Here is an 11,011-nt window from a genome sequence, read left to right as displayed (position 1 = left end):
CGTTCGGTCCCAGTGGGAATAGGGAACACCCTCCCCTGACTCGAACGCTAGAAGCCTAGAACCTTCCGGTCACCGACTCTTGCGGTGGCGGTCCACGAGGACCCCCCACCCGGTATCACACAGCGCCCCCACCGCACGCAACGAATCCACGCCGTCCGCCACCCCTACCCCGTGGCGCCCTCCGCCGTTAAATCCCTCGCGTCCGCGGCCGATTTGCTTCTTCTTCTCCTCTCTTTCTTCTCTCTCCGAGCAAGGGAAGGAAGGTAAGAGGGAAAAAAAAACTCGCAAAGCTCACGCGCACACGGCAGAACCCAATCGCAGCCCACGCCCCCTGACCCGACCGGATCGAGCCTCGGCCGAGGGCATGGGCGGAGCAGGCGACGGCGAGGGGGCCGGGAGCGAGTCCCCGCCCTCGGGGGCGCGGGCGACGCTCAACATCCGGTGCGCCAACGGCGCCAAGTTCACCCTGCAGGCGGACCTGGGCGAGACGGTCGGGGCGTTCAAGGAGGCCGTGGCCGCCAGCTGCGACGTGCCGGCGCCGCAGCAGCGCCTGATCTACAAGGGCCGGATCCTCAAGGACGAGCAAACCCTAGAAAGCTACGGTGCGTGCACACCACATGGATACGGGGAATAGGGTCGCGGTTTGGCTTCGGTGGGGTCGAATTGGCCGGCCCCGTGCGTGAATTGCAAATTTGCAATGCCCGTTTGTTGGTTGGGAGCGTGCTGGTGTGGATCAGATGCAACGGTATGCTTATGTGCCGCGTTAGCCGATACTACACGGGTGACTGGTTGATGCCGGTAGAGAGTGCGGTGTGTTAGTGATAACGGATACCGTTGGCGTACATGTTTTATATAGCATAGAAGAAGGTGAAGCTGAAGGAAGCTTCCCTTGTCGCGGCATGAATTTAATTCCAAGCGTTACGGATTTTAGCTTCCGTTACTTGTGCATGTATCATTACATAGCTACAGGTGAAATCTAAAGAGATTTACTGGATTTGCTTGAGGTGGAGTGGGGAATTAGTATGTTAGCTTAAGGATCATCATAAGGAAGTTCCAGTATTTTTGTGTGTGAATTTTGGCATAGTGTTTGATTGTTGACTGTAGTTTGTAGAGTGTAGTAAATTTGTGTCAATTGATTGTTCAGTGTGTAAAATTTATGTTACTCTGGGGAAGTATGTAAAATTTGTTGATGTATTTTTAGTAAGTCACTGTATTCTGGTAAACTGACAAAGCCTTCTGTGGAGTTTATAGTTGAATCCTAATGAAAATGCATAATGTTTTTTGTTCCTAAATGGCCGACTTCTTATTTTACAAAATAGTGTCGTACAACCACAGTCACTGGAGTTATGGCATGTTTCCGTATTTTTTGACTATTATATTTCAGAATCACACACACATAGGGCACTAATGCTACACTTCGTGTTGGGAAAATGCAGGGAACAGTCTGCAAAAGACTGGCAGATGCTACATGCCTACATGCCCTTGCATGGAGCAAATGCTTTCCAATGAATTTGTTGCATCACTAACACTTTTCATGAAAAAACATTAAATTCCATCTTTGGATTTTATTTATTTATTTTGGGAGAAAACTGGTAATTCTTGTATGAGTCTGTAACAGTTGGCTTCTTCTGTTCCAAAATGTAATTATTTGGTTGGTTATTAGCAAATTATTTTATGATGAGATGAACGATGATTTGCGGTATAGTAGCAAGTTGCACTATCTTACTATATTACAAACTCCTGTATATGGTTTTGGCACATGCAAGGATGCAAATGCATTCGTTCTTTCTATGGTAATGTTGACCTGTCATTTAGATCTCTGTGTTATTAAGCATTTTTCTATGCTACTTGTATTTTCCAGGTGTTGAGACAGATCACACCATTCACTTGGTGCGAGGCGTTGCCCAACCAGCAGCATCAGGAGCACCTGCTGCATCAAGCCCCCAAGCTTCAACTACTCCTACCAGTGGCCCTGCAGGTGGTCTTGGAGGCTTATTTCCAGGCCTTGGTGCTACTGGAGCTGCTAGTGGCAGGCCAGCAGGTTTATTTGGGGCTGGACTTCCGGAATTAGATCAAATGCAGCAACAGTTGAGCCAGAATCCCAACCTTATGAGGGAGATAATGAACATGCCAATGATGCAGAGTCTCATGAATAACCCTGATCTAATACGCAATATGATTATGAATAATCCACAAATGCGTGATATTATTGATCGGAATCCAGATCTTGCCCATGTCCTCAATGACCCTAGTGTTCTCCGCCAGACCCTTGAAGCTGCAAGAAACCCTGAAATTATGAGGGAGATGATGCGGAACACAGACAGAGCAATGAGCAACATTGAAGCTTCCCCTGAAGGGTTTAATATGCTCCGGCGTATGTATGAAACTGTACAGGAGCCTTTTCTTAATGCAACAACAATGGGAGGGGGTGGGGAAGGCACCCCGGCCTCTAACCCGTTTGCAGCTCTTCTTGGAAATCAGGGGCCTAACCAAGCCGGCAATGCTGCTACAAATGCTCCAATTACCGGCCCAGAGTCCACAACAGGAACCCCTGTTCCAAATACTAATCCACTTCCAAACCCCTGGAGCAACAATGGTAGGTTCTAGTTATTTAGAGTTTTTTGTTTGTTTTGTTGTTGAATGTTGATAATTACATGTGGTAGTATTTTTATTCTCACTGCTGCTGATAATTGCCTGTGATACAATTTTATTTTCCCAGCTGGGGGTGCGCAAGGAACACCACGGTCAGGTCCTGCTGCTAGTACCAGGGCTGGTGCAACTGGTGGCCCAGGAGGGCTGGGTTCAGCAGATTTGAGCAGCCTGCTCGGTGGTCTTGGTGGGAATGCAAGAACTGGTGCTGCAGGTGGTCTAGGAGGGTTGGGTTCAGCAGATTTGGGGAGTATGCTTGGTGGTCCACCTGATGCTGCTCTTTTGAGTCAGATGCTGCAAAACCCTGCTATGATGCAGATGATGCAGAACATTATGTCTGACCCACAGTCAATGAACCAGGTCCAATATTTTTCAAAACTAGTTCCTTTATGATTTTTGGAGATGACCTTGGATCATTCTGTAACATTTGCTTGTCCCACAGTTGCTTAGCATGAACCCAAATGCACGTAGCCTGATGGAGTCAAACACTCAGTTGAGGGATATGTTCCAAAACCCAGACTTTCTTCGCCAGATGGCATCCCCAGAGGCTTTGCAGGTAAAATCTGTTGCGATGCAAGTTAACAACTGTTCTCGTATTTTATTTTATGATAATTTGTATTTGTTCTGCGCAGCAATTACTCTCATTCCAGCAGACACTGTCATCACAGCTTGGCCAAAATCAACCTAGCCAGTGAGTAACTCTAATTCAATAGCATCATTGTATCACCCCTTTTTTTATGAAATTAAATGAAATGGAGATTATGAAGTGCAGTTATGTTCATTTTTTGAGGGTGCAATTATGCGTTTGCTGAGTCATCTTTTTTTCTTTCAGGGCTGGTAACCTAGGAGGCAATGGCACAGGTAATTGTTCTTGATTATTATGTTCTTTATGCACAATCTCTTCTTCCTTGATATGGATTACGATGTCAGGTTTGATGTGAATGCTCCAGAGTTCTCTTATGTTGTTTGTAGTTGATCTCCTGTGTTCCCGCAAAAAAAAAATGATCTCCTGTGGCAAGAGTTGCTTTTCTATACACACTCTGCTTGGTTCATGTTCATAAAGTTTCTGCTCCGTGATTTGTTAGGGTATACTGTTGTGGCATTAGAATCATTACCTGTCATTGATAACTCGAAACTACTAAGGCGATTTTCTTTTTTGCAAGATAATTACTGAATTAAACATTAGAAGTTAGAAATTCACAGAATCATTTGGCCTACAGTCAATTATCGATGCGTTCCTGATTCTGAATCATGTGATACGTTTCTTCAAATGGAAATGGGTTGCCTCTGACCAAAATACTGTTCCACTCATTTGGATTTGTTAACTGAAAAATAGATTGTAGTTACATGCACCTTGATACCACCGCTATTGAGCCATTTTTATTTGTAATGTCTCTGATCTACTGTCCAGCTGCTTTGCGGTGCTACCTGGATATTGAACAGAATTTGTACGTAGTCTTGACTGCAGAGTGCTCAGTTCTGAAGCAAAACTAGATGTGCAGTGCAGAGATCTTAAGTTCTGTCTAGATAAACACATTTTATCAACAAATACAGGCACGCGGGGAAATGTTGGTCTGGACACCTTGATGGGCATGCTTAGTGGGCTTGGTGCTGGAGGTGGCTTAGGTGTACCAAATGCCTCCAATGGTTTGTATACGCTGCCGTCTTGAGAATTTGCCTGCTCTTATTGCGTTCCGTCAGCTGATATTAGTTTCCCTGTTCTCAAAATTTCAGTGCCACCGGAGGAACTCTATGCAACGCAACTTGGCCAGCTCCAAGAAATGGGGTTCTTTGACACCGCAGAGAATATTCGGGCACTGATGGCCACTTCTGGGAACGTACATGCTGCTGTGGAGCGCCTTCTCGGGAACTTTGGCCAGTAGATAAAACGAGCCAGATGCTGCCCGTAATCTCCCTGTTTTAGCCAACAGGCAGTGTCCGTCTACAGTAAAAAAGACGGAATAATACAGTTAACTTTTTCCCGTACATGGTCGTCATGCCTTTGTTTTTTCTGTGTTGTATTGACAATTTGGATTGATGTACATACATATCAGATGATCCGGTGTTACCGCAAAGAATGTGGCTCTAGTTTTCCAAGTGTCAAGTCGACCCATCTTTTTTCTGAGATGCACACACAATAGAAACCCCAACAATGTAGGTGCACGTTTTTTGCTCAGTTTTTTTTAATCTTTTTCCCACATGCGGTAAAAGAGTAGGAAAGCTGTGATCGTCTTGGTTTAAAGATGAGTGGGTTAATAATTTTTTGCAGATGCTAATTTCCCGTGCGAAGAAAATTGCACAAACCATCACCTATTGGGGTCAAATTTGTATAGAAAACCTATTCTTTGCGTTTGTTGCACAAAACACCACCTAATCTGCTGCAATCTTTATCTTTATCTTTACCTAATATTAAAAGAAGAATTGTTTCTTCAGTTCTTTTCGTTCATGGTGGGACCCATATAATTTTCGTATTTCTCGGGCTTCGTACGTCGCAGGCGTTTCCTCATGTGGGCGTTCTCCTGATTCATCGAGGACACAAAGTTTCAGCTAAAGATATGGTTTTCTAAATATGTAATAAGTATGTGTTGTTGAAGTGCGAATTCGGTAGCACATGAATTTGCTAGTGTGGGGCGTCTGTACCCTGCAAACCACTGTGTAGAGTATGAGTCTGATGTTTCAGCCCATGTAGCTGCTTGTGTCGCGGGTGATTTACCCGGACACCATTAAGTAATAAAGCTATGCTTTGCCCAAAAACAAATTTACAGGACACACAGAGCCTCAATGGGCTGGCCCATTAGTATACAAAACAGTCCGCGCCAGTAAAATAATTTCCAAGGAAAAATACTGTGATGGGAGGAATTAAACCCAGCCCGCTCACACTACAACACTCAAATGCTAACCACTAGACTAAACAAGACTAGGTGTTTAATTAGAACCATAAAATTTAAAATTAAGTACACAGTCGTGCCAGATATTGAGAGGAATATATATTTTTTAAGTGAATAAGTTTTAGAATGTGAAATTTTTGAAAGTTGTTAATAAAATTTTTAAAGCCAAACATTGTTTAAAGAACAATATTTGTCTTTTTATTTTTTTCTAAACCTGGGTATTTTTTAAAACACAAACAATTTTTTAAAAGTAGGATGTACTGTTGTCATTATTTCTGGAATTTGCAAACATTTTAAAAACACAAATATTTTTTGAACATTAAATTTGAAAAGGCAAACATTTTAATAAACATGTTTTTTTAAACTGGGAGGTACTATAGCTAAATTGTTTTAATCTATACCTATATTAATAAAACTTGGCAAAATTTTAAAATATGCCCACATGATGCTTTGTTTTACTTCACTTTATTAAACTAGGGACATGGAAGGAATCTTTTTCTCTGTCGCATCTTCACGTACAACCGTCTCACTCGGTCGAGTGACTCCCGTCAAAATGCATGAGAAGTCCAACCAAGGTTTCATGCATGGTCTATGTGACACAAACTACTCAATTTACATGATGACATGGACATATATTATGTGCAGTGCTTTTCCCTATTATATTAGCCAGATGATAAAAAAACTGGGTTCAACACTCTTGATCTTCGTCGGACACGAAGGCGGCTCAACAGTCCAGCTATTGGACCTTGCCAACCTTGATTAGTGATAACTGATACTGCGACCACCGGTGACGAGGACGGCAAAGACGACAAACGGAAACGTATGTCTATTGTTATATTGAAATGGAGGATGTGGACCCGAGGATGAGGTATTAGTCACGTTTACTATGTTATGGGCATGAGGGTGAGGTCTTTAGCCATACTTAGTGGGCAAGGGCGTGTGAGGGCTGTTTTCTCCCGTTGCAACGCAAAGGCATGTTTTCTAGTTAGCTTTAATCCATCATTTGATGTGGTTCACATGGTAGGTCCTGCTTGTAAGTGTACATGCAGCGGAAAAAATGCCGCATTAGTCGGCTTGGACTAAAAAAATAATCTAATATCTCCCAAAATATGGTCAAATTGAGTTGAAACTTCCAAATCAATACTTGGGTACACACATATTATTTGTTTTCTTAAAAATATAGAATTATGAAAAAATGATTGAGCCATGAAACTGCCAATATCTCCCAAACATGTCCAAATAAGCTAAACAGTTGTCAAATTGGTAAGGGAACCGATTGGCATCAACCGCACAATCAAGGCGCTACATCAACTACCGTTAGATCAAAATTGTGCATCTCTTGCATGTTTTAATCCGGCTGAGTCTCCCACCCAACATTCATTGTACTCTGCAACATTACCTATGTTGCAGACGTTTCTTCCACAATAATACCTACATTGCAAAAAAGCGAAGACGGAACAAAAAATTCAACATCTCCTCTGTTGCAAAAAAATCTGCCGAAAAAAACTGCAGCAAGACCTCTGTTGCAAAAAAAAAAAACTGCAACAAGACCTTTGTTGCAGTGGTGGAGGCGTCGCTTGGCCGCTTGATGCGCCAGATCCGACGGCTCGCGACCCGACCAATGTTTTAAAAGGGTCAGTCATATATATATATGTGTGTGTGTGTATATATGATTTACCTATTTCTATTTTTAAATGTTAAGTTATAAACCAATAATTGTAACTAGCAATTAAAATTGTTCATATTGGTAGTTTTATTGGTTGGCTGATGTCATAGGTTTTTCTTTGCCATGTGTGAACTTACAAGCGGAATCTACTCATCAGTAATGATGTCAGTATAGTCAAATGATAGATTAGAGGTTACTGCAATGGGTTACACCAATAGATGGTACATGTGGGTTGGAGGTAGGGAATGAAACGGACGATGTCCTTTGATAGTAGAGATGAAGACACCGCTAGGTCCTCTTTGATTTGTAGGAATCTCAAAACGTAGGAATAGAAAAATACAGGATCGGAATGGTATGCCCACTTGAATATTATAAGATTAGCCTACAGTGTTTGATGCCATGTAAAATACAAACAAATTATATAAAAAAGGTTGAAATGGACACTAGATTTCTAATTAAATGTACTACACATGATTTCTTAGATTTTTTTCCATAGAATTCAATCCTATGAATCAAATGAACAACGTAGAATTCTTTTCTAAAGATTCCAACCCTCCATAATCCTATGGAATTCATTTGACTCAAAGGTGAAGGACCCATTTGTTCCAGGTTTTTGAAGCATGAGTAGTGTTGGAATACAATTGTATGGAGATAGGACTAGTATTTTGTTGAGGAACGCAGTATTTCAAAATTTTATCTACGATCACACAAGATCTATCTAGGAGATGCATAGCAACGAGAGGGAGAGTGTGTCCACGTACCCTCGTAGTCCGAAAGCGAAAGCGTTTAGTAACGCGGTTGATGTAGTCGAACGTCTTCGCGATCCAACCGATCCAAGCACCGAACGTACGACACCTCCACGTTCAGCACACGTTCAGCTCGGTGATGTCCCTCGAACTCTTGATCCAGTTAAGCCCGAGGGAGAGTTCCGTCAGCACGACGGTGTGGCGACGGTGATGATGAAGTTTACAGGCGCAGGGCTTCGCCTAAGCACTATGACGATATGACCGAGGTGTGTAACTGTGGAGGGAGGCACTGCACACGGCTAAGAGAAACTTTGGTGTGTCTTTAGGGTGCCCCTCTCCCACGTATATAAAGGGAGGAGGAGAGGAGGCCGGCCATAGGGGTGGCACGCCATAGGGAGGAGTCCTACTTGGACTCCTGGTCCAAGTAGGATTCAGCCCCCCTTTCCTATTCCAACTAGGAGGAGGGAAGGGGAAGGAGGGGAGAAGGAAGGAGGGGGCGCCGCCCCCTCCTAGTCCAATTCGGACCATCCCATGGGGGGGCGCGCGGCCACCCCTTGAGGCCCGTCTCTCCTTTCCCCTAATGCCCATTAAGGCCCATTACTCTCCCGGGGGGTTCCGGTAACCTCCCGGTACTCCGGAAAATACCTGAAACACTTCGGAACCATTCCGGTGTCCGAATATAACCTTCCAATACATCGACCTCTATGTCTCGATCATTTTTAGACTCCTCGTCATGTCCGTGAACTCATCCGGGACTCTGAAAAAACTTTGGTACATCAAATCACATAACTCATAATACAAACCGTCATCGAACGTTAAGCATGCGGACCCTACGGGTTCAGGAACTATGTAGACATGACCGAGACACATCTCCGGTCAATAACCAATAGCGGAACCTGGATGCTCATATTGGCTCCTACATATTCTACGAAGATCTTTATTGGCCAAACCGCATAACAACATACGTTGTTCCCTTTGTCATCGGTATGTTACTTGCCCGAGATTCGATCGTCGGTATCATCATACCTAGTTCAATGTCGTTACCGGCTGTTGACACCAGATTTTGACACGGCCAAGAACTTAATTAAGATGGCCTCAAATGGAGAAGTGCTCAAAGTGAGAAAGTTCTGTATCGTCAAAAAGAGAAACTTTCATATTTGGGCCATAGCCATCCGGTCTCATCTCTAAGGCCGAAGTTGTGTTTGAAGTACTCAGATTTTATATTCAGAACACTATTCAGCTTATTACGCCCCCAAGATGGCCTTATATGAGAAATGTTTCTACACGGATTATCTTCGTCTCGTCGAGACGATCGATTTCGATATAAAAACGTCTAAATCGGAGTTCGTATGCAAAAGTTAGAGCCAAAACAATGTGCTGCATAAGTTTGCCCGGAAGTTCCGGGCAAAACTTCCGGGGAGGTTCTGGGCTAAACCGAAAGTTTGCACGCGGTGTGCCCCAAAAACTGAAATTTTAACATTGTTTGCAGATTTGCAGGGCCGATTTCAATATCAAGATGACCTCGAATGAAAAAGTGATTAATTGAAGAGTTTTTCTCCATTGCAAGATCTACAACTTTGCTTTTGGGACCATCGTCATCCGAAGTAGTATGCGGCCTGCAGATTCAGTGCAAGAGAGCTACTTGATATAATTTCAGTCCGGAAGTTCCGGGCCAGACCGGAAGTTCCGTCCCTCGTAGTCCGAGTTAGGGTAACTTTTGATGATTTGGACGTGATTTGAGTCCTTTTCTTGTATAGAAAGTCCAGCCGCCTCATATGTATGTAAGGGGTGACGGCCGATTGAACAACACACAATCGATCTATCAATATATCATCTTTTTACCTTTACCTTTATCTCTCTCCCTTGTTCTTCTTCTTCCTCGTTCTTCGTTTGTTCTTCGTTTGCAGGGCGGCAAACTTCGAGGCCCTAGGGGCTATCAGGTCGACATAGAGCAGTCCATAGCCGCCGCAAGCCCTGACGGGGTCCCTCCCGGGCGTGTGGGGTTTCGGGTCCTCAAAAGCACCCGCCGGATTGCTTGCGTACCGCGCTTCCGGACGGGTCTCCTTCGACGCGAGCTGCGGTGCATCAACCTCGGCGTTGGAGGTACACGGTGACGTGTTCGTGTGCGAACACACTTTTTGGCGACTCCGCTGGGGACACGTCAATCCGGCGGGTGCTTTTGACGTGAGCCGCGGTGCATCACCCTCGGCGTTGGAGGTACACAGTGACGTGTTCGTGTGCGAACACACTTTTTGGCGACTCCGCTGGGGAAGAAGCTTTGAACAGTCTCCAGCCCGTTCTTGCTACGAAGAGATCGTCATCTAGGGTTTGCAATCTACAAAGGTAATATGAATACCCAATTCCCTACTGTAGATGTAAATAATTCATATGATGTTACTAGAGCGTTCAATGATTATACTCTATCGGCCAGCCCTAGTTTTTTCAATAAGGCATCTAATTACATGCATAGGCCGATTCAAAGTAATTTACATGTTTCAACTTCTTATGATACTAGTAACATACCACATATGTATCCTAACTCTCATGCATCGGCAACCCCACAAATCCATATGCCGATGAACAACATGATGGGTTCGGTTAATTAATTTGGAACACCTCATGTTAAAATTTCCAATAGCATAGAAGAAAGTGTTTCACCTTTTTATTCATCGGCAACTAATTTGTAGTATGTGAATCCAACCTTACCGATGGATGGGAGAATTGGCCATGCTACTACTAGCTATTCGGCCAGTTACTCTCAACCATCATATGCTACACCTCATTTTAGTAATTTTTCAGCACCGTATGCAACTGTAGATGTTCATAATTCGGCCCCGCATCTTCATGGTCATAGCCGAATAAGTGAAAATTTTACAGGAACACATGTGCCGTCATCAAATACTGTAGCATATAATGCATACTCTACGCAATTCGAGAATTTTGGCAACACTCACGAATCATTGCCGAAAGAATCTGAAAGTATTGTGCAGCAATCCCTTCTAGAAGCGCTTGTGGCTGCGATAAAAAAGAGCTTGGCACAAAACAAGAAAACTAGTGCTCTT

At 43.7% G+C, this 11,011-nt stretch overlaps 1 protein-coding gene across 1 annotated transcript; it reads left to right on the top strand.

Moving 5' to 3' along the window:
* The first annotated feature begins 216 nt into the window (after window positions 1-216).
* LOC125512459 (ubiquitin domain-containing protein DSK2b-like) lies at window positions 217-4,746 on the top strand. Its single transcript, XM_048677555.2, has 8 exons — window positions 217-602; window positions 1,862-2,596; window positions 2,720-3,009; window positions 3,092-3,205; window positions 3,282-3,340; window positions 3,482-3,510; window positions 4,204-4,296; window positions 4,384-4,746. The coding sequence occupies exons 1-8, from the start codon at window positions 365-367 to the stop codon at window positions 4,530-4,532; spliced, it is 1,707 nt and encodes a 568-aa protein (XP_048533512.1). The 5' UTR covers window positions 217-364; the 3' UTR covers window positions 4,533-4,746.
* The last annotated feature ends 6,265 nt before the right edge of the window (window positions 4,747-11,011 follow it).

The sequence above is a fragment of the Triticum urartu genome, chromosome 1A (genome assembly GCF_056163025.1).
Source record: "Triticum urartu cultivar PI428250 chromosome 1A, HENAU_Tu73, whole genome shotgun sequence".
Taxonomy (NCBI): Eukaryota; Viridiplantae; Streptophyta; class Magnoliopsida; order Poales; family Poaceae; genus Triticum; species Triticum urartu.
The sequence above is the reverse complement of the archived record's forward strand: the minus strand, read 5'-3'. Positions and strand labels throughout refer to the sequence as shown.

Bases quoted from the DNA above. Each gene is read 5' to 3' on its own strand.
- LOC125512459 (XM_048677555.2), top strand. From the start codon at position 365: ATGGGCGGAGCAGGCGACGGCGAGGGGGCCGGGAGCGAGTCCCCGCCC. The intron at 3,206-3,281 runs GTAAAATCTGTT...TGTTCTGCGCAG, and splicing joins CATCCCCAGAGGCTTTGCAG to CAATTACTCTCATTCCAGCA. The intron at 4,297-4,383 runs GTTTGTATACGC...TCAAAATTTCAG, and splicing joins TGTACCAAATGCCTCCAATG to TGCCACCGGAGGAACTCTAT.